This window comes from Drosophila mauritiana, chromosome 3R (genome assembly GCF_004382145.1).
Source record: "Drosophila mauritiana strain mau12 chromosome 3R, ASM438214v1, whole genome shotgun sequence".
NCBI classification, from domain to species: Eukaryota; Metazoa; Arthropoda; class Insecta; order Diptera; family Drosophilidae; genus Drosophila; species Drosophila mauritiana.
Window position 1 is genome coordinate 7,667,407 of NC_046670.1, and position 22,899 is coordinate 7,690,305.

Consider the following 22,899-nt stretch of genomic DNA (forward strand, 5'->3'; position numbering starts at 1 on the left):
AGCTTGGTTTGTAAATTTATTAGTTAACTATTTGAGACGGTTTGTTGCAATGCATTTGCTGAAATGCACTAATTTTGCCCTCGGAACCCGTTTTGAGAGCGAAAGAGAGAAATGAGAGAGCGAGTACGTTTCGTGGTATTTTTTAGTACGATTCGCGGCGGTGGAGGTGAATAGTGTTTCGGTCGTGGACATGAACGGCATTACGTTTTTCAACTCGGCCGCGCGAATAACTCGAAAAAGGCAGCTCCGCAGCCAAGGCATTTTGAAAAACACAAGTCCCCGACTCGAAACGCGACCAAATATTCGGTGTGTGACGCGAACTGCCAATGCAATAGTTCACTTAAGAATTGCAGATTACCGCGACTCTGGGCAGTTCTCATTCGAAGTTTGAATGTACCAAAAGAAAAGTGTCAGAACCAGAAATCAAAATAAAAGATCTTCTAACAGAATAACAAGAAGTGTTTCCTCCGAAAGATTAAAAAATCGCGAATGATTAAGAATCGCGGCACCCTTAGTTCCCTCTCTCGCTTTTCCCTTTTGCGCTTTTCTGCGTGAAAAGGAGAAGACTCCGCAGTTCGCGAAAAGAGCTTTTATTTCGCGACACTTAAAAATAAACACAGTCGAGGAAATTGCAACAAAAAATGTGGCGCGTGCACGTGTAGCTTGCAACAACGACAACAAGAAAACAACGAAAATGCAAAAAGCGAATTGCAAAACCATGTGCGACAAGTAACCAAAAAAAATACAAAACATAAATACAATAAACAATTTGAGTAGTTGCCGCACACACACACACACACACAGCCCGTGGATTATTACACTAAAAGCGACACTCAATCCAAAAAATCAGCAACAAAACATCAATAAACATGCATTGGATTAAATGTTTATTAACAGCATTCATTTGCTTCACAGTCATCGTGCAGGTGAGTTACCGTCCCAGGAAAAGCGCCCGTTTTCCATCCAACAAGTTGTATTTTTGGCAATTTTCTTTCTTTATTTCTCCGCGCACGCGTGCACTCACCGCTGAATTTTGCAGCTGGTGTGTTTAGCGCGCATGTGTGTGTGTGGGGCCAAAAAGGAAGAAGCGATTGATGGGTTGCCAGGTTACAAAATATTTAAAAACTTTTGGGGTTCCGTATGTTCATCTCAAAATATCTATTTTGAAACCACTCCAACATCTCGTTTGCTTCCAAACTCATTTTTCAAGCTGGTAACCCGAGAACTTTTGGGTAGAAACAGCTGAGTTGATATTTTAGGCGGGTTGGCTTTTAGGGGTGGAAATTGTGGATCGGATCGTATCACCCTTTTCGGAACATGCATACATATTTCATAGAGCAAAACTAGTTTGGAAACATGCGAGGCCAATGCCCAAACAGGTCCATCCCCAAAAAATTGTTTAATTCTAGTACACAGCGGAAAAATATGAAGCAGAAATACCTTCAAGATAATTTTTTACATGCAGATCAGTTCAACGCCTTAGGAATCCTACTATGTGCACTAATTGTTCTCCGTGTAAAAGCAGAGATGATCCAAGTCTGCCTCAACGTCAAAATTTACCACCAACGGCGTATGCGTCCAGAGCAGCGGCAAAAAAATGATAAAACTGCTCGATTTCAATATGAGGCTATATAGTAGTGCTGTGCTACAAGCCCATGCTAAAAAGTTGATGATGCTGGGCAACATCTGCCGTTTTCGCCGTCATCTCCTCCTCTGTCCCTCCTCCGCTTTGCATGCGCTTTTTACATGCGATTTTTTTTGGTTTACTTTTCGCTCTGCGTAGGTCAACGCGACACATGCTCAGCCTCACTTGCTCTCCCCTCCTTGCGTTGTTTCTCTTCTGTCATGCTTTCATTGATCTTTAACGCCAGCATCCCCTGGTTACACGGATAAAAAAAAGAGTTGAGCAGGGTTACCAAGCAGTGCGATCGATAGAAAATAACACTTAATATTTTGTTGTTAACGTGTGGTTTAGTTTCAAAGATAAGAAAAGAAGAAAATATTAAACTATAAGAAATCTTGAGTCTGTGCTTAGCCTTTTCACAGTTTAGAAATATTTAGTGACGAAGTAGATCCACAATATTAGGTTGATACTAACTCTTTACCGATATAGTACCCATTTACTCACCGTGCACCCTGCATGTGCTCCAATCCTCCTCCGCTCTCCGCACTTCTTGATTTTCGCCCAACTTTGGCACGTTGCGTGCTTAAACTTCACTCTTCGACCAGCTTCTTTTTGCAGTCTGCTATTTAGTCGCTAATTTTAACAACGTCCCAAAAAAGTGTCTCGACGCCAACCTCCTGGGGTCTTGGGACTGCTGAATGCTCCCCGTATGTAGAGGCAGAAACATCTGCCCAGCAAGTCTGACTCATTTCCTTACTTACTTGCAGGGTAAGGTGGAATAGTTTAATTTGCCATTTAAAATAATATCTCGGGCAATTAGCTTGCCATTAGCAATGCAATTTAATTCAATTTTCTGCCTATTCTATAAGGTATTATTCTCACAATTTCTTGGCCCTTTCTTGTCCCATGCTGCGTTTAAATTTCAATTTAACTATCAAATAACCGTAGTCGCCTTGTTTTTGCATTTATGCAATTTTCATATTAACATTGAGCGCCGAAGAAGTGAGCGAGTGAGTGAGTGAATGAATGAATGAATGGAGACTGGGACTCGTGGGGGAGCACTCGTAGTCTTCTCGGCTCTGCTCTTTCTTCGCATAACATAATTAATTGCAATTTAGAAGCCAAAGAGGAAGACGGCGACTACTCCCACACAATGCGATGGATGATTCACTTGCGCTTGTAACTGTTTCCCAAGCCCGTTGTTAACGGTTGATTATGATGATGAATTTAAATGATTAATAAACAACATGCAGGGTAGAAGCACCAAAGCAAACACCTGTAGGAAAGTCGAGGAAAAGTCGGGGAAAATTATAATAAAAATGCGTGCTTTCATACATTTTTATGTCCCCTTGTGTTGTTTTTCCTTCTTCCCTGCTTTTTTTCTACAACAACTGTCTGTCAGTCAAGGCAAGTTGACGTGGAAATGGCAAAAAATGAAAAGAAACGAAGAACTAACTAACTAGTCGCTTCAAGCCTGAGTGATCGCAGTAAAAATAGGAGTAGTGGCCAGTAAAGAGAAAGAAAACGAGAAACGGAGACAAAGAACGGCTCAAGCAAAAGGTAAACAATGCAACGCACTATTTTCTAACACTTTAACAAGTGTCTGTCTTCCATTTGAGAGGTTGGCAGCTCCAGCTTTCAAGTTCCACCTGGCGAAACCCCTTCGTAGATACCCACTCCCCCCTAGGTTTTACCTTTCGGATATTCAGCCGCTGTGGAGTTCATAGTTGAAGGCAAAGGCAAACAAAAAGCGGAAGGAGAACCATTACCAGTGTACATATGCCAAAGTTATGAGGCGGATTGTGCAAGGTGTAACTGAGCATTCAACATTTTAGAATTACGATGAAAAAGTCAGAAAAGTTAGATCCAAGAGAAATATATTATATATTTTACGTTATTAGAACGAAAGTTATGTTATTTAAATGCTAATTCATCATATTACCTACTACTTGTCCCTTTGAAAGCTTGCTAATACTAACCGCATACTTGGAGGAACCTTAAAACAGTGTGAGAAACTATAACCAAAATTGGTGTCAAATGGTGGACAAAACTATTGTGGTTTTAACGATTGCACTTTTTGTTTTGTTTTGCTTGTGCTTCCCACCGTCTTTAGAGTGTGTGTGAATGTTTGTTTGGTGTTATGCAAATTGATTTGCTTGTTGTTTTGTTTTGCTTTTTTTTTTGTTGTGCATGTTGTGTCAACTTCTGCGCCTTTGTTTGTGTGTGCGCTTTTCGTTTGTCCCATTTTGTTGTTTTTAGTCTAGTTTAGTTTGGCTTTCCACTGGACACGCCTCCTGCCCGCCGCCTTCCACCTTTCTAACCTTCCTTCCGCTCAATGGTTTTTCTCCCTCTTTCCCTTTTTTATTGTATTTCTTTTATTAATTCAGACGCATCGTTTGGCTTGATTGTCTATTAATTCATTTTGCCTGCTTCTTATTCTCTGCTTTTTTGCGCATATTTATGCTCCTCTTCAAAGCGCCGTTGAAAACAAGTTTTTGCTCTGGGAGAGGCTCGCTCTCGCGCTCTCCCTCTCTCTTTGGAGCAGCTGGCAGCTGCAGCTTGTAAGCTTGCACACACACACCAGCAAACACGCGACTCCAATTCACTTTTAAGTCACGCTTTGCTCTTTTTGCGCTCAGCTGACAACAACAACTACCGCTTTAGCTCTCTCTCCCTCTGCGCTAAACTGTTATAGCTTGGGGCCTCTCTCTCTCTCTCTCTTTTGGCGATCTTTCAATATGGCTGCATGCACTGCTCTTCTTCACCTGGCGTTTATTCGCTTACACCTTTTAACTGCTGCTCTCTCGCTCTTCGCCCAAGCGCTCCCCTTCTCACCCTCTCGCGCTGTCTCTTTTCCTCGTTTTAACCATCAATGTTGACCGGCAAAATCGTATGCCGTGGGAAACAATTCGGTTTTACTTGTACATTTTTTCATCGTTTTTCTCCGACGTCGACGTCGGCGTCGCTGCCTGTTGCTGCTGCTTCTTTTATTTAAGTTTTTTGTTGTGTGTTTTTTTTTTTTTGTTTTGCTGCTCTTTTGCGTCCGTTTTGTTTTTGTTGGCTGCTTATTAATACATACACAGGAAAAAGAGTAGACTAAGTAGTAGCTTGCCTTTGTATAACATTTTGATAGGTGAACTCTGCACTTGTTGTACTAAAATACAAATATTAATTAATTTGTTTAATAAGAAACTAAAATATTAAAACTTCTTCTTACACTTAAAGTAGTAATACAAATAAAAGTATGGTTATATTTGATCAATTTTTCTTTCCGTACAATGTGTTTATTTTGCGCCGCGTTCGTTGCCTAAGTCTTTCGTTTGGCCACTTACATTCGTTGAATGCGCCCTCTCTTTCGCTCCAAATTCCCTTACAATTACAATTGGAAAAGCCTTTGAACAATGTTAGCGCCAGCTTTGGCTCTACTTTTCCGGCTGGGCCTACGATTACACCTGTGATTCGACACAGCATCTTTGGACCGCACTTCTGCTTAATTGAGCAATTAAACACCCGTGTTCCTACAAAGGCGAAGAGGAAAACCCACAAAACTTCCCAAGCCACATGTGGAGCACTCGACAATAAATAAGTGAGAAGGAGGGAAGACGGCGGCGACTCACTGCTGTGCTCATGTCTTGTTAACAATTAAATTGTCGTTTTAACAAGCTTCACTTGTTGTGGCTGAAATGTTAATTGCCGAACGAACAGTTATAGAAAACGGAGCAATAACTCCGCAGTGCGCCTATTTTTGGTCATTGGTCGCTTGTCTCGCCCATTTATGGGCCCAGATGATGAAGTCATAATTAAGTTTTAAGTGCCAAGTCCAAAATGAGGTGTAATGTCAAATTCCCTTCGAATTTCCTAGTTGGAGAGGTTTTAAAGAAGTTATTTTTCAACTTTTTAATAACTTGGAAGTTGGAGAAAATTGATTTCTACTCCTTCTCAAACATTGCATATGTTAATTTCAAGCTTTCAATATGAATATACACAAGTAAATTTCCCTAGATGGCCAATTTTAGAAAATCAATTAAAAACACATGCTTGACCCATATAGCTAATTTCCCTCACACCTCGCTCAGCGGCATCGAATTAATTGAGAAATTTATGAGACGACGGCTATCAAACAAATTTGCAAATCCAAATATGCAAATTCTGTCGGCGCTTCAAAACGAAAGTCGAGCGGAAAGCCAAGCCAAGTGGAATTTATTGCAAACCACCGAATCGGACCGAAGCGGACCCAAACTGAAGAAAACGACCGCTTGCTGAGCATTTGTCATGTGGCCGGGCTTTTTCGGTCCCAGATCGGTTTGGTCGCGGATTCGGATTCGGTTTCGGTTCTCGCTTAATATTTCATAAGCCTGTATTCGTTTTGTCCTTTGCATGGGTCTCTGAATGCTGAATGTTTGCCGCTGCTGCTGTTGCCGCTAAAAATTCCTCTGCAATTTCAGTTTTTGTTCAAATACCATGCTGAAAGATTTATCGTCTTGTTGGGAGCTGCATTCTTTGTTCTCCGATTTGTGCCTCTCGTTTTTATTTTTGGTTTTCGGTGTGCCTTAATGAATTGCTTTTTAATTTGATTTGACTAATAAAATACCCCCTTTTTGTGTTGCATCCGTTGCAGGTTCACAGTTCCGGCAGCTTCGAGTTGCGCCTGAAGTACTTCAGCAACGATCACGGGCGGGACAACGAGGGACGCTGCTGCAGCGGGGAGTCGGACGGAGCGACGGGCAAGTGCCTGGGCAGCTGCAAGACGCGGTTTCGCGTCTGCCTGAAGCACTACCAGGCCACCATCGACACCACCTCCCAGTGCACCTACGGGGACGTGGTCACGCCCATTCTCGGCGAGAACTCGGTCAACCTGACCGACTCCCAGCGCTTCCAGAACAAGAGCTTCACGAATCCCATCCAGTTCCCCTTCTCGTTCTCATGGCCGGTAAGTACAGCACTAGGTAATATAGATTTATATAATATAAAATCAATTCAGCTTTAAAAATCATAACACTGAAACTACACATTTACTGTGATTACAGCAGCTATAAAACTAAGGCCTTGGCCACACACTTTTCGCTGTCACTGTTCCCGTATGTAAATGGCCTGTGCAGATGGCTTTTATATTTAGATTTGCCCTGCGTCGACGCCAGTCACTCATTCAGTCAGTCAATAAATATTTCCATGTTGTCTTCTTTATACGTTGAGCGTAGTTTTTCGCCAGAAAACTTATTCGTGCGGCATCTTTGCTAATTTGTTTGGGCTTTTTATAGCCCCCGATCGCCGGCGTCTGCTCCCGCGGGAGAACAACTCCCCTGATGCCGCGTTCATTTATTTCCGCCGGGCGTCCTTGTCGAGGGTTGTTGGCTGTGGCGCACACGCCGCACCAAACATCTGTCGACTATTAAAAATGCGCTGAAAACGCGTGCGCGAACCGCACCACGGCGCACCACCGCTATATCACCGTCACCACCATATTCAGCACCACCGCCATTGGTGCGATCCAGTGCGATACGATAATATACTATGCTGTACGAACTGGCGAGCGACAATTTCCAGATCGCTGCAACCCACCCTTGGGCTGCCGAAGTTTCCGTTACTTTTTGCCCTACACTTTTCCGGTTTATCTACTCGGAAAAAATTATATTCAGTTGGATTTCCCGAAGTCACAGCTTCCATAGAACGAACTCCGAAATCCTTTCTTCTTTCTAACAAACTGTCTTAAAAAGTTCTATATAAAACAGCCCGTAATAATGAAATGTGTATTTCGAAATGAATTCATTTTCAACTTGCTATAGCTTTTGTATCTCGGATGGTGGTGGTTTGAGTTAGGGTTGTTCACTGATCCAGTGAAGTCACCTTTTGGTGATTTACTTTTTAGGACTTTTATACCCCTGTTATTTTATAAACCCTCCTTAAAGCGCACGTGTGCTCAATAAATTGCTGAAATTTTGAAATACCGCCACTGACGCTGAGTCTTTATTCTGTTCAGCTCGACTGGCCAAGAAAAATATGTACCATATCGCGGTTCAGCTCGGCATGCCGTGCATTTCTTAATTATTATTACGACAGGAGGCTCTGCATGATGATGGGTCCACCCTAGAAACGAAGAAGTTACTCAAGCTTCAAAGTATTTATGCCAGTAACTGGAGTTTGTAACGTATTTTTGTGTCAGTGCGCCCGCAGTTTCTAAGGGGTGTTTTTACTTCTCTCCCCATATAGCATAGTATTCCTCTATCTCGGTCCCTCACCCTCTTTCCATAGTTTATTTCTCTTTGCGTAGACACTTTACTTCCTAATTGTTGAGCGGTCTGCGCATGTGCAGCGTCACTATTATTATCATTACACACATGTATCTCAAGTGTGCAAAGTCATGGTCCGAAAAAGGGGGAGGAAACTAGGGAAAGGGTTGTAGGGGGGACTATTACCAGCGGGCCAGGTAGCGAAAGATGTTTTGGCACGTGAAATGTGTAAGCTGCATACATTTTAAGCGGTTAAGCTGCGGGCAGGCATAAATAAACAATTAGCGAACTGTGGGCTGGCTAGCATAATTAAGTTAAAACGCACGCGCCAAATTGTTGATCTTCGGTCTAAGTTAAATATAGTGAAAGGGGAAGTCTATCGTTTTGGAGTCTTTTCTATTTTTAGCCTTTTCAAGAAAATGCTAGATTTTATTTTGGTAAATAGCTTCTTGTGATCTATTTATCTTTACTGGGGCAAGAACTTCAGTGCTTTGTTTTGCCCTCTAAAATTAGTTTGCTGCTTCAATCGCTGCTCCTAGAGCATTCTAGACTTTATTTCGGTCCGTTTCCGCGCACTTTCAACTTCAAAACATTTCTAGGTCAAACTATAAATTTAATTATAGTATGACTCTGTCTGCTGCCGCTGCTGCACCAACTAATTTAATGTTGCACTTAATTAAAACAACGAAAGACGAGCCACGCATGCCTGACGACACGCCAGAAGATATAGCAAGCGAGGTTGCATGTAGGGATAGGGGGCTGCCACTCCCCCTTTCCGCCCTTCGCCCGCCCAGCGACTAAAAATAGTCAAGCGATGGCAGGCAGCATTCATGCTCCTCTTGTTCGTATTGAACTTTGCTACTTTTGTCCCCCGTCTGACGGGCTGTACTGTCTTGTCTTGTGCCTTGCGTCTTGCGTCTTCGGTCTTCGGTTTTCGGTTTTCGGTCTTGAGTATTGGGTCTTCGGGCTGTGTCTTCTGAGAGTCAGTCAGTCCCCCTGTGGCTGTTGCAACGTGTCTGGCTACCACTCCTACTCCTGCCGCAATGCACTTCACCCTATCCAGATATCCCTATGCTACATTCTGTATGCTATATGCTGGATATTGACGTTGATATACAGCACCGACGCACGCGATATTCACTAAGCGGCCGCTGATGCATGTTGCCTCATTTATTTTTGGATGTGGCATACGCCAGTGCAGAGAGTGTCTATGGGTACTCGCAATTTATAAGCTATATATGTACATGCCCACTAAGGGAAGTGAAATAGAGGGATTTTCCTTTAGATTCATACACCAAATATTAGCCAGAACCAAAGAATAGCAGCCAACTTGAGATCCCCAACTAAAGCTACATAAATTGGACTTGTAAAAATTCCCATAATGGAAAACTCCATTCAGACGAGCACGTAGCCACTGTTGAAAACTTTATTTCTCTGCACAATAAAACCAATAAACCATCGCAGCGCTTCATTTCATTTTAGCCATTCGTTTGTTATTACCTTTCCTGCTCATTTCCCATTGTATGTCGCTGGTTAAAGCCGATCATCTATGTCTGATTTGCTTCCTGTCGTGCCCATATAAATTTTACGTTTATTCGCAGCGACAAAAAAGAAGAGATTCGCGCAGAGCGCAATTTTAATGTCTGACTCCGACAAGCACACCAAAACCAAATGGCAATGCAATCGTTATGCAATCAATCGGCAACTGTGGCTTATCAACCAAATGAATTCTACATCTCCGGTTGCCCTAGGCCCACGCAAAATCGAAAGTTGGTCGAAAAATTAGTCATTTACAAGCGAATCGAAACGCGGAGCTCCGAACTCGTAGCCAAGAAGAAACACACACCCATGGAAAACCCAGTGCTGCAGTCAGCAGTAGTAGCAGTAGAGACACCTCTGCAAAAGTTTCAATCGGCTGGTTTTCGCCTTGCTTTGGATTCGGATTTGGATTTTGTGTCATCTCTGCAGGTTTTTCCAGCAGCGCTGCATTTGAAATCAAGTGTGAATTGAGGGCGCTGCCTGCCGGTTGCATTCGAAGTTGCATTTTGCCGATTTGCATTTGAAATGCATTCGCATTGCATTAGATTCGGTGGTCTGGAGGGGGGGAGGAGGCATTCGGGGGATCGTGTGGGCGACCAACTTGCCTAGCCGCCTGTCATAATCTCTTTATAATGAGTGCTCACTGTGGGGGCGATGGAGCTCTAGGGAGCTTTCCATTAGCTCGGAATTAGTTATAGTCGATACGATTTGATAAGTGTGGATGGCATTAGTGCCTGTCATTTCCCGTTTAGATTTGAACTTTCTTTAACCATTTCCTTTTCTTCTTTCCGCTTTACAGGGTACCTTCTCGCTGATCGTCGAGGCCTGGCATGATACGAACAACAACAGCGGCAATGCGCGCACCAACAGTAAGTAAAACCTATACATATTCAAAAACAAAAATCTTTCAGGCTGTGAAATTACTTCCTTGAAACATGGGCAAAAGTTATGAGCTCATCATCCTGCTTCCTGTGATCGAAAGCTGTCAAAAAAGCGGCAAGCGATCGCACAGACCCGCAACTTGATACCTTGGCAGGCTCTAGCTTTTGCTGCTCTTCTTCGCTCAGTGTAAGATTTCCGGGGTATTGAGTGGTTTTAAATATCCAACCAACCAACCATTCAGCTAAACACACACACACACTTGGTGGATAATCGAGGGCCAGACTTTGTCGCCTTTTGTTGTCTGCCTGTTTTGGAACGGAAGTGTGCTCGAAGTTGAGGTTTGGCCATCCCTCATTTGCCTGAAATGTGCAATTAAGCTCGGGCTCACGAACTAAACGCTGTACTAGTCCAATGCGATTCCGATTGTAACGATCGAGAGAACCGAGATCGTGTGTAATCCATCTTGGAAACAATGCAACATGGATTTCTGTGTAGTAACTGATTGTCTTCCAGCGATAAGAAGGACCACACAAGGATCCAGCTCTAGCCCGCTCACAAATCCTTGACAAAGCCGAACGATTTTTCTTTCTGCAGCCGAAAAAGCAGAATTGAATTCCTCAGCTCCGATTTTTAAAAACACTTTTTTGTGGCTGATTTTCCCACACAATTTGATGAAAGAGCGGAGAAGGAGAAGCTACCTGCTTGGGGCTTAGCTACCTGCACTTTCTTTTGCTTTCGAGATTTATGGAGTTTTCATAGGAATTTCTAGCATGTTGTTCTCTTTCTTTTTGTTTTTTCGTCTCGCCAGGCCCTTTTTTTCCTTTTCGATTTTTCTATATATAGCTTGGCCTATTCCTTCAAGGAATTTTAATTGTTTTGCTGGGAGCTCCTTAACCGATTTTCACTCGGCATCCCGCTGTGCCGCCTCAACTACAGGCTAATTTCCGAGGCGGTCCCAGGCTAATAGATCTTTATCGGTACACCAGTATCGCCGAGTCCGTCCCCATGGGCACATAGCACATTTCGAGCTCCCCAACTCCGCCGGCAATTGCAATTTCAATTTCTGCACACCGAGATTTCCTAGTCTCGCCGCCTGTCAAGGATTAATTTCATTATTTAAAAGTATGCAACTTAGTTTCTTTTTCCTCCTTTTTCTTGCGCCGAATGACGATCTCCCGCATACTTGGACTTGCATAGCGAGTTTACGCCGCAGCATTTTGCCAACGAGTTTAGCTCTTTTTTTGTTATATTCATTTAACATAAATTACATAAAGCAGCGGGCGGAGGAGGGGGGTGGTGCAACGCACATGGCGACCTTTTCGCCAGGTTTTCGCCCAGAGCCGGAGGCCAGCTTAAATGGCCAAGAGCCAAAGGAACCGGACCTGCTGGGCAAAGGAATCTGAATCTGAAGTTCGAAGGCTGAGGCACTGGAAGAAAACGACAAACTCGATACCGAACATACTAAGAATATTTATTTATTTCTGGCCTAATAACTTAGTGACAAAAGTACTCAAAAGTAATTAGAAGTTAAGAAGTGGAATTGTGAATCCACTTTGTTTTTAACATCAATTTGATCACACTTTTTGTACCGTGTAAAAGGCTTTGCAAGGTGATTCTCTGGCCTCTTGGCTCTTGATGCGTTCAGAAATCTTTCAACTCATGGTTTTCGAGATTTTCGCCGCACTGTGGCGGCCTCTTCGGCTTCCTCACCTATCCCTACCTACCAATTAATCTCTGCCAATGCCAAAGTTGTTAGTTGCACGTTGTTGTGGCCGCTGCTCTCTGCTCTCCTGGTTCGATGTTGTTAAAATGCTTATCTTTTAATTTTAACTCATTGGATCAAGAAGCGGCAGCCCGGCAACAAGAGCCCAACTTCTCTTTGCGACTTGGCTTCCTTCGATCTTTTCTGTCTGTCCGTCCGTCTGACTGTCTGCCACAAAACTTGTCGTTGTTGTATTCGTTTTTGTTGTCGTCGTGTGTCTTGATAAAATGGTATTTTCGAAAAAATTCCTCAAGTCCAAGTCAGCGATACTTGGGGAGGCGGATGCTGCAAATAAAAAATGGATTGGGTAGGGAGTCAGAGTCAAGTTTGGATTTCTTGTTGCAAATTTGTTGCACACAAATTTCACTCATTTGTTGAGCGCAGCAAATGGGTTGACAAAGCGGTTGCAAAAAAAAAAGTAACGTTTGTGCCAAATAGTTTTCCATTTCAGATATTTCTATAAGTTTTACTTTTTTGTGCCTAATTATCTTCCATGAGAAATTTCCACTTTTCCGCGATCGTCAGCTAGTTTGTCTTGTCACACGCCGCTTTTCCACAGATAATTATGAAAATGCAGCTTTGCGTAAATATTTTCACAAAATTCGCCTGCTATATTTTATTGCACGCTTTTTTTGCAAACTGGCCAAACTGGCCAGAAATTGTGCGTCTCTTGCCGGCTTGTCTAATAACCTGTCATGCCACAAATCCATGCACTTTATCGCACTGCCGAAGCTAACGTGTGTGTCGGTGTTGCAAATGTAAATAAAACCACAAAGTACAATTCGACTTTTTTTCTTTGTTTTTTTTAGTGGTTTTTTATTTTGTTTTTGGGAATGCTGTTGGCTGGTGCGATTTTTGCATTGAATGCTTTTCCATGTTGTCGGCCCCGTTCGTCGGCAGGTGAAGTACACACAGACACACACGAGTTTTTGGCCAAAAAATGCAATTGCCAACGGCTAAGCCAACAGCTAGTGGCTCGAGCAACGGGCCAAGAATTCTTGTTGCCGCATTTGAGTTGTGCATATTTTTGGTAATTAATTAGTGAGTTTTTGGAGTTGCCGAAATTTTTTATTTCATATTTTTATTGGTCAACCAGTTGGGCCGCTTGTCAATGGTTTCGCTCCATATGTGAAAATATATAGCTTTGACAATATGGCTATACATATACATAATTGGGCCACAATTTTTGGTCGGTTGCTCAATAGTCAAAATAATTAATTGAAAAGTGAGACAGTTTCCTTTCCATTATCGCTCTTAGCTTCACTTTCTCTGCTCTAATTTTCCAGGCGCTATTAAAATGGGGGTCTTCTCGGTTTTGCTTTGTTCTAAGACTTTTTAGTTTCGAACAATAAATTCCAGACGGATTAGCGCTGGATTTTCCAACTAAAAACTTGGCTATGGCTTGGCTTAGGATTCAGCTTTAACTTCAGCTTGTCTGCATGCAATTCGACTAGTCATGCACCTGCAATTTACTTTATAGACCATGGCATAATGTGGCTGCACATGTATCTGTATCTGCATCGCTGCCAGAGTATCTGCATCTGTGTAAATGTGCCTGTAGATAGGCGACGCACACAAACGAGTTGCCAGTTGCCAGTTGCCTTACCAGCCACAGCGACAGCCATCCCAAATCCAAAGTCGAGACCGGTCGGCGAACAGCTGAAAAATGCCTCGACGAGCTTGGCTGGCGGTCGGTCTGATGCCTGCTGCCTTCTTTTATTTTTCTTACTTACTTTTTGTATCTTAGCCATGCCCCGTGTCTGGCTGCCAGTTTGTGTGTGCCTCTCTCATCGCCAAATACCAAGTACTGCACTCCGTGCCCTGGCCAAACTGCATACCTCGGCTTGAGCACTTGACTCTGTGACAAGCAATTGCATTTCGGGTGTTTCAAGTTGCTTCGCTTCGCTTCGCCTTGCCTTGCCTTGCCACGTTTGATTTCGATTTTTGGTTTTTCCATTTCCCATTTGCTGCATTCCAAACAGAGGTTTTTCAATATTTCTGTCTCTGCCCCAAGCGCCATCTCAGCGGATCATCTTTAACCCAATTAATCTTCATTAGTCTATCGCCGGCTCGGCGGCTTGTTCTCACACACTTATCATGGTCCCGATCTAATCGCCGTCTTTTCCACTTGCAGAGCTCCTCATCCAGCGACTCTTGGTGCAGCAGGTACTGGAGGTGTCCTCCGAATGGAAGACGAACAAGTCGGAGTCGCAGTACACGTCGCTGGAGTACGATTTCCGTGTCACCTGCGATCCCAACTACTACGGACCCGGCTGTGCCAAGTTCTGCCGGCCCCGCGACGATTCATTTGGACACTCCACTTGCTCGGAGACGGGCGAAATTATCTGTTTGACCGGATGGCAGGGCGATTACTGTCACATACGTAAGTAGAAAATGGTTTTTAAATACGCAATACTCCGTGTGGGAGGGTGGGGTTGTCTTGAAGAAGAAGGTTGAATAGTAGTAAAGGGTACTTGTTGTAAAATGGGAATATATCTAGAATAGCTAGTTTAGGTTTCAATAGATACAATTTTCCGACTAACTGGAGTTCTTTGTAAGCCTTTCCTCCCTATGATTATTTCGTGATTGGTTGAAACATTTACCAAGCTGAAGCTCCGCCTTAGACATCCCCACGGATCAATAGCCTCCATCGCCATCGGTACTCCACGCATTCTTTACGCCAAAAACACTTGGCCCGCTCTGTTTGTTGTTGCTTCTGCCGATCTCCCAATTCAAGTGGCTCAAAACCTAAGTTTTTGTTTTTTGTTTTTTTTGGCCTGCCAGCTCTCATTATTATTGAAAATCACTTGCTTGTCAAATCAAATGAGATGATTGTACACAATGCCCAAAAATAAAGAAAATCGAATGCTGCTTGCTGCCCCAACGAATTAAAGTATAATTATTTTCGAGTGCGTACCGGCGATGAATTGACAAAAATGAAACTAAAAATTTGAATACTGAAAATGGCCATCGAGTGGCGAGGTAGAAATCAAAGTCAAACAAATAAATTATAAATCAATGAAGCTCGGGAAACGAAAAGCAAAATGCAAGATATTGGGGAAAAGTCATTTGTCATTGCAAGAACAAAACGTCTAACGAACTGCCGAGAGCAGGAATTCGGGCAGCGCTTTGTAGTTGGTTGGTAGTCGATCGTTGTTAGCTACCTTTGCTTCACCAACATTTTAAACTGTGAATCAGAGCAGACACACCATGCCACACCATGCCCCTGATGATGATGATGATGGTGATGGTGGTGATGATGATGAGGAGCAGGGCATACAAAAATCTTCCCACGCCAAGTGCAAGGGCCCAGGTTTTTGGACCAAAAAGGTGTGGTGCCGGTGTATCTGTATCTGTATCTGTGTCTGTATCGGTGCTGTATCTGTATCTGTGTCTGCGTAAGGGGTCCACTCGCACAGACACAGATACAGATGACGATCAAGGTTTGAGTTTGAGCTCGGGTTGGTTTGCTTCACCGCCGTCGTCGTCATCGTCGTCGTCGTCGTCGTCTGCATGCCGAGCATTTCTGAGGACCCGAGAAGAAGGGTCGACCCAAGAACAAACTTCCTTTAGGGCTGTTGTGGCAACGTCTGATTACACCTTAAATGTCGTAGTCTCCTGAAGACGCTTCTTCGCCTCGATTCTTCTCCCTTCTTGTCCCGTTTCTTTCCCTCCTTTGCTTTCCTCTCCTCGTTTTTGTTTTATTTGCTGGCTTTTTTCGGGCCAGATAATTTTTGTGTCCTGCTGCCGGTTTAGCAAGTTGCCAGCGGAAGAGGCAGCTGCTCCTGCTTGCTATATTTTATTTTCAACTTAAATGCGCAGAAATGAGCTTAAATTAAGGCACACACTCGCACACATGTGCGAAAATTATTTTCCAGCAGCAGGAGCAGCAAAGAAAAAGGCAAAACGTGCAGGCTGCAAAAACAAAACATCCGAAACCGAGTAAATTGGCCCAAAAGGTTATTTCTTTTGGCTCCTCCTTACCCTTCCGTCTTTCTTTGGGCCAAGTGCGTCGTATATGAATGAAGTTAATTTCAAGGAAATGAGCTATTTCGGCTAAAGTTAATGAATGACAGGCAGCTGGCTGGTCGTCGGTCAGTGGGTGCTAAAAAAAAAGATACATCTGCTAGATGTTTTTCAAGAAGAGTTTCGACGAGAACCCTTTGGCCAGAAGTGAAAGTAAGTGCAAGATTCGGATGTATATCATTCGATTAGCGCGAATTATCTGTGCCCTGTGGCGTGTGAACTTCTTTTTCACTTTCAGGAAAATCTATTTCGAGCCAGCCGTCCGTCGACTGCGGGCGATGGTAATAAAAATCATTGGCAATTGCCAATATTACGCTTTTTCTCCATAGCTATTTATGTATATATATTAAAAGGGGGCAGGAGCATGGAGCCTCTGCTACGTTGAGAGAACACGTTTTTGTGATTTTCTAGCAATTTTCCCGATGCCGCCGCCGCTTGCTTCTGAATGAAACTCACTCGGTTTAAAGAGGAGCATCATCATCATCATCGGCGGCTCCTTCCACGTTCTGGGCTCCTTTTGGCATTGCCTTTTTTAGTTTTGTTCACGACTTTTACCCCTGCTCTAGGCCCTTGTGGCAACTCCCCAACTTCCTGCTGCCGCTGCCGCTGCTGCTGCTGCCGCCGCTTCTCTTGCCGGCCGAAACATGTTTGCCACATTCTTCGGAGAGATCCCAGCTCCAGCTCCAGCTCCAGCTCCATCTCCAACTGCAGCTCCATCTCCAGCCCAGCTTCCAATCGAAGTTTTCGTCGAACCTTTTGAGCTTGGGAATCTGTTTTCTGTTTTGGGCCACGGCCTCCGCCTCAGCTGCTCAGGCTGCTGCTGCTGCTGCTGCTGCTTCTTCTTCTCCTGGCCATGGGATTATTTCATTTTGTGTGTTTCCTTTTTGGCCTTAGAAACAAGTTATTCCTGCTTGGCTTAAAGCACTCACACACTGCCGATTGCCGAGAGTTTGAGAGCCACTGGCCATGATTCATTTTTTATGGGTTTTCTTCTTCATTTTTTAGTTTTTTTTTAGCTTAGTCTGTGCTAAAACTTTTTAAACGTTTTCCTATTGTTTAGCGAGCGGCTTTTGTTTTATTTCCCAGAGACATCTTTTATGTTTTTCATTGCCAGACGCGTGAAAAAGAAAGTTTTTTCGGCACTTCTGCTTCGGAATTGCCTCAATTTGATGGATCTCGATGTCTGTGAGTGGGTTGAGCAGTTCGTTGTCGAGTGGGTGTCCCCTGGGTTTGGGTTTGGGTTTGGAATTGGGATTGTGTTGTTGTTTTGTTTCTCGGACAGGTGGGGAGTCCATTTCAAAGCCATTTAAGTTTTTGGGAAAGTGTTTTACCCCCACCACCACCAACAGCACCCGTATTGTTTACATTTCAATTAATTTATATTTAAATTTCACCTTTTTTATTTGCAGCCAAATGCGCCAAAGGCTGTGAGCATGGACATTGCGACAAACCCAATCAATGCGTGTAAGTATTTTATTTGATCGTATTCATTTGATTAGGCCTTTTGTGAACATATTTTAGCATATCAGGAAATAGCTCGTTAAGTTCAGATAGCTTATGAAAATATTTACCAAATCGTCTTTCAAACCTCTAGAACTAAGTTAATTAAGCCAACTGTTGGCAACTGCAACTAACGGGTTAGTTTGCCTTCAATTTAATGATGATTTCTGTCCTCCTTGTGTTTGCACGTTTTTTATTTGCTGGTGTTTGTTCTCTGCTTGGTTTTTTACTTGCCCGCCCAGCGAAAAACAACGAGGAAAATCGCAACAACTATCATGATGGGGCACACCTTTTCAATGTAATGCTGAATGTTTGACTGCTACCGTGAGCTTGGCGAAAAGGGCAGAAAACACTTTGCTGCTCTTTTATTTTATTTTTTATTATTTTCTTTGTTTTTGTTTGGATTTTAATGCACGTTTTTTATTTGCCCGCTGGTTCGTTCGGCGACCGCAGAAATTCTTTCTGTTTGGCGCGATGTCATTTGATTTGGCCGGGGTTTTGCATTACAATTTTGAAGCGAAGTAAAATCCAGCAGGCCAAATTGAATTACAAGTACCGAAGTTTTCCCACATTTCTGCCCATCAAGGTGTAAGCGAACACTTTTGACGACGCTCGCAAATATTTGCAGATATTAGCAGCATACAATTTCAACACAAAAAAAACAGCTGCACGAGAACACAAAGTTCAATACTGCCAGCCAGACATTACGTTTTTACATAACTCGCTTGCCATATATTTTGTTTATTATGAAAATAGGTTTGTGCCGATGCCGGGCACTCGAAGAGCGATCTGCCAAATTGATTTTCAAACGTCGAGCGCAGAGGATGTTGCTCATTACTTTGGCATTATGTTGGCCAATAAACCTCTCACTGCCAGGCGGAAATCAAACATTTTGTGGTCCGCCGATAATTGTGCCAAATAAAAAGGAGCACCAAAATCAACACATCATTGTGCGGCTTGGAGTAGTAGTAAAGTAAAGTGATTGGTGGAACTGTTTTGTGAATCGAATTGTTAGCTGGAAACCGCAGATACGCCCGGGTATGCGTGCCACTTAGCCAGGTTGTTTGGTGGTGGGAATATTTTAATAATTCTAAGCGCATACAGCACACATTTGCTAGTTGGCAACGCGACGCTTGCTTGCTTGCTTTTTCGACATTTCTTTGTGTACACACTGGCTGACGCATATCAATTACTACTTGTCTCCCAGTCAGCCAGTCTGTCTGCTTGTCTCTCTGTCTGTTACTTGTCTCTCCGATCCGATCCGAACTCGAACTCCAGCACTTCCACCCACTCCCCCAATCCGCCCCCCGATTTCAACAGGTTAGCTGTCTTGGTTTGAATTATTAACTATTGAAATCTTTGTGGGTGAAGGCTTTTTAGCCACACAGTTGGCAACAGTTGCATCTGGCAATGCGTGCTCGTGCGTGCCTGCCTGCTTTATTTGCTGTTGCAGAGGAAACATTTTTTCTTTTGGCTTGAAATCAATTTATGATCGTGAGAAATGCAAAAATTTTGTGACTCCCTCGAAGCTCTTTGCCCCCTTTCTCTTCTTCATTTTCAAGTGTGCGGATATGACTTCTTACAGCGACATTCGTTTTACTTCAATTGCGAACGAGACTTTTTCAAGTTGACAAGCCTTCTTCCTTTCCCTGTCTCTCTTTATCTTTTTGCTCTTTTCTTACCCATCTTCTGCGTTTTTCGATTGCAATCAACCGTGGCATGCAAACAAGTGTACGGTGGGGCAGGGAGCGGGATGCAGGGATGCGTGGAACAGGTGATGGAGCACCGATCTGCCGTCCTGTTCGCACGCATTTAAAAGTCAAAAGTAAGCCAGCGCCCGCGGCGCTTCAATAAACAGAGTCAAAGATCTTTAAGTGCATTTGTGTATTTGTGCAGTTTTTCGAGAATGAAATGAAATTAGCTATACTTTTTTTTAGATATGATTCATATAAGGGCATGGGCACACTTCCGTCCGTACTATCATTTCAAATTCGCATACGGTCACACTAACCACCCCTCTTACCTTCATTTATTTACAGTTGTCAACTGGGCTGGAAGGGAGCCTTGTGCAACGAGTGTGTTCTGGAACCTAACTGCATCCATGGCACCTGCAACAAACCCTGGACTTGCATCTGCAACGAGGGTTGGGGAGGCTTGTACTGCAACCAGGATTTGAACTACTGCACCAACCACCGACCCTGCAAGAACGGCGGAACCTGCTTCAACACCGGCGAGGGATTGTACACATGCAAATGCGCTCCGGGCTACAGTGGTGATGATTGCGAAAATGAGATCTACTCCTGCGATGCCGATGTCAATCCCTGCCAGAACGGTGGTACCTGCATCGATGAGCCGCACACAAAAACCGGCTACAAGTGTCATTGCGCCAACGGCTGGAGTGGAAAGATGTGCGAGGAGAAAGTGCTCACGTGTTCGGACAAACCGTGTCATCAGGGAATCTGCCGCAACGTTCGTCCTGGTTTGGGAAGCAAGGGTCAGGGCTACCAGTGCGAATGTCCCATTGGCTACAGCGGACCCAACTGCGATCTCCAGCTGGACAACTGCAGTCCGAATCCCTGCATAAACGGTGGAAGCTGTCAGCCGAGCGGAAAGTGTATTTGCCCAGCGGGATTTTCGGGATCGAGGTGCGAGACCAACATTGACGATTGTCTTGGCCACCAGTGCGAGAACGGAGGCACCTGCATAGATATGGTCAACCAATATCGCTGCCAATGCGTTCCCGGTTTCCATGGCACCCACTGTAGTAGCAAAGTTGACTTGTGCCTCATCAGACCGTGTGCCAATGGAGGAACCTGCTTGAATCTGAACAACGATTACCAGTGCACCTGTCGCGCGGGATTTACTGGCAAGGACTGCTCCGTGGACATCGATGAGTGCAGCAGTGGACCCTGTCATAACGGCGGCACCTGCATGAACCGTGTCAATTCGTTTGAATGCGTGTGTGCCAATGGTTTCAGGGGCAAGCAGTGCGATGAGGAGTCCTACGATTCGGTGACCTTCGATGCCCACCAATATGGAGCCACCACACAAGCGAGAGCCGATGGTCTGACCAATGCCCAGGTAGTCCTAATTGCTGTTTTCTCAGTGGCGATGCCTTTGGTGGCGGTTATTGCGGCGTGTGTGGTCTTCTGCATGAAGCGCAAGCGTAAGCGTGCTCAGGAAAAGGACGACGCGGAGGCCAGGAAGCAGAACGAACAGAATGCGGTGGCCACAATGCATCACAATGGCAGTGCGGTGGGCGTAGCTTTGGCTTCAGCCTCTCTGGGCGGCAAAACTGGCAGCAACAGCGGTCTCACCTTCGATGGCGGCAACCCGAATATCATCAAAAACACCTGGGACAAGTCGGTCAACAACATTTGTGCCTCAGCAGCAGCAGCGGCGGCGGCGGCGGCAGCGGCGGACGAGTGTCTCATGTACGGCGGATATGTGGCCTCGGTGGCGGATAACAACAATGCCAACTCAGACTTTTGTGTGGCTCCGCTTCAAAGAGCCAAGTCGCAAAAGCAACTCAACACCGATCCCACGCTCATGCACCGCGGTTCGCCGGCAGGCAGCTCCGCTAAGGGAGCGTCTGGCGGTGGACCGGGAGCGGCGGAGGGCAAGAGGATCTCCGTTTTAGGCGAGGGTTCCTACTGTAGCCAGCGCTGGCCCTCGTTGGCGGCGGCGGGAGTGGCCGGAGCCTGTTCATCCCAACTAATGGCTGCAGCTTCGGCAGCGGGAAGCGGAGCGGGGACGGCGCAACAGCAGCGATCCGTGGTCTGCGGCACTCCGCATATGTAACTCCAAAAATCCGGAAGGGCTCCTGGGAAATCCGGAGAAATCCGCATGGAGGAGCTGACAGCACACACACAAAGAAAAGACTGGGTTGGGTTCAAAATGTGAGAGAGACGCCAAAATGTTGTTGTTGATTGAAGCAGTTTAGTCGTCACGAAAAATGAAAAATCTGTAACAGGCATAACTCGTAAACTCCCTAACAAATTTGTATAGTAATTAGCAAAGCTGTGACCCAGCCGTTTCGATCGATTGAGGCATCATTGTATCCAGCGGGAACATTTTTATAGATTTTACAAAATGCAATCTTAGGAATTATCAAATTGAAAACTATACACTTGAAATATACATTTTAAAAACACTGAAAATTCTTAAAAAAAAAAGGAACAAACAAATGAAACACTCGATCGAAACAGCAAACGGGAAACTGACCGTGCACCCTTGATTATTCCAATGGACTGACCTAAGCCTAAAGTTGTATACCATAAAGTCAACCAATCAAAATTGAAAACCTTTTGTTTATGACAACCTCATATCGCTCAAAGGAAAAATGACTTGACCAATTGCTTACTAGAATTTAGACCAAGACCAAGAACCACTGGACGACAGAGTCGAAGAGACGACTCTCCACACGTTTTGACGTTTTGCATGTTACTGAAAAATCTGCTTCAATTTAATCTATTTTTCATTTAGTTCGATATAAATTGTAAATAATAATGCTAGCCGTAGCCAACGCGTATGTGTAAACTAATGACAAAACGATTGAAAGAAACCTCCTCATTGACGCCGCCCGAGATGGCGCTGCTTTTCTATGCAAGGCAGTCGGCTGAATCGGGCGATTTGTATATAGTACTCATAGGTCACATCGATATACGAAATGGATAAGAGAAAAAGATGAAAAGCCACACAAAAAAACTACATAAATTGACACTATCTCGACTATTTAGTTTCTAACTATGTATATGTAAATGTAGTAAACGAAGACACTAAACTTAACTCGACTCTAGCTTAATGTTAATTTAAAGACCCTACACAAACAAACAAACAAACATGCGAAGACAAGCAAAACATTTAGTGATTCTATTTTAAGTACTTCTAATTTACCCTACACCCAATTATTTTTTTCGATTTTTAAACTTATTATTTTAAACTTTATTTTTTAAATTTGTCCATCTACAAGCCCAATTATATTTTTTTTGGCCTATTCCAATTTGGAGCATTTATCAGCGATGAAGTCAATAATATTTGTAGTTAGCGCCTAACTGTAAACGAAATGTATTGAATTTATAAATTGTAAGATACAGATACAATCAAATTTAATGAAAACTCAAAAACTGAATTGGAAAAAAAGAACAAAAAATTATAAGCAAAAAGTGAATGAAATATATAAACAATATACACACAACTAAAGAACAAATGAAAATTCGTGTTTTTTCAAAGTCTCCAAATAGTCTTATTATTATAATCTTTTGTTAGTAACGCATAAAAGGTTTATACAATTTAATTTTGATCTCAAAACCGAAGACAACCAGACCTTGTGCAGCACG

At 43.7% G+C, this 22,899-nt stretch overlaps 1 protein-coding gene across 1 annotated transcript; it reads left to right on the top strand.

The window, feature by feature from the left end:
* The first annotated feature begins 193 nt into the window (after nucleotides 1-193).
* Nucleotides 194-22,463, top strand: LOC117142429 (neurogenic locus protein delta). Its single transcript, XM_033306389.1, has 6 exons — nucleotides 194-926; nucleotides 6,243-6,554; nucleotides 10,190-10,259; nucleotides 14,169-14,417; nucleotides 17,470-17,524; nucleotides 19,600-22,463. Exons 1-6 carry the CDS (start codon nucleotides 870-872, stop codon nucleotides 21,359-21,361), a joined length of 2,505 nt encoding a protein of 834 aa, XP_033162280.1. The 5' UTR covers nucleotides 194-869; the 3' UTR covers nucleotides 21,362-22,463.
* The last annotated feature ends 436 nt before the right edge of the window (nucleotides 22,464-22,899 follow it).

Bases quoted from the DNA above. Each gene is read 5' to 3' on its own strand.
- LOC117142429 (XM_033306389.1), top strand. From the start codon at position 870: ATGCATTGGATTAAATGTTTATTAACAGCATTCATTTGCTTCACAGTC. The intron at 927-6,242 runs GTGAGTTACCGT...CATCCGTTGCAG, and splicing joins GCTTCACAGTCATCGTGCAG to GTTCACAGTTCCGGCAGCTT. The intron at 14,418-17,469 runs GTAAGTAGAAAA...TTTTATTTGCAG, and splicing joins GGGCGATTACTGTCACATAC to CCAAATGCGCCAAAGGCTGT.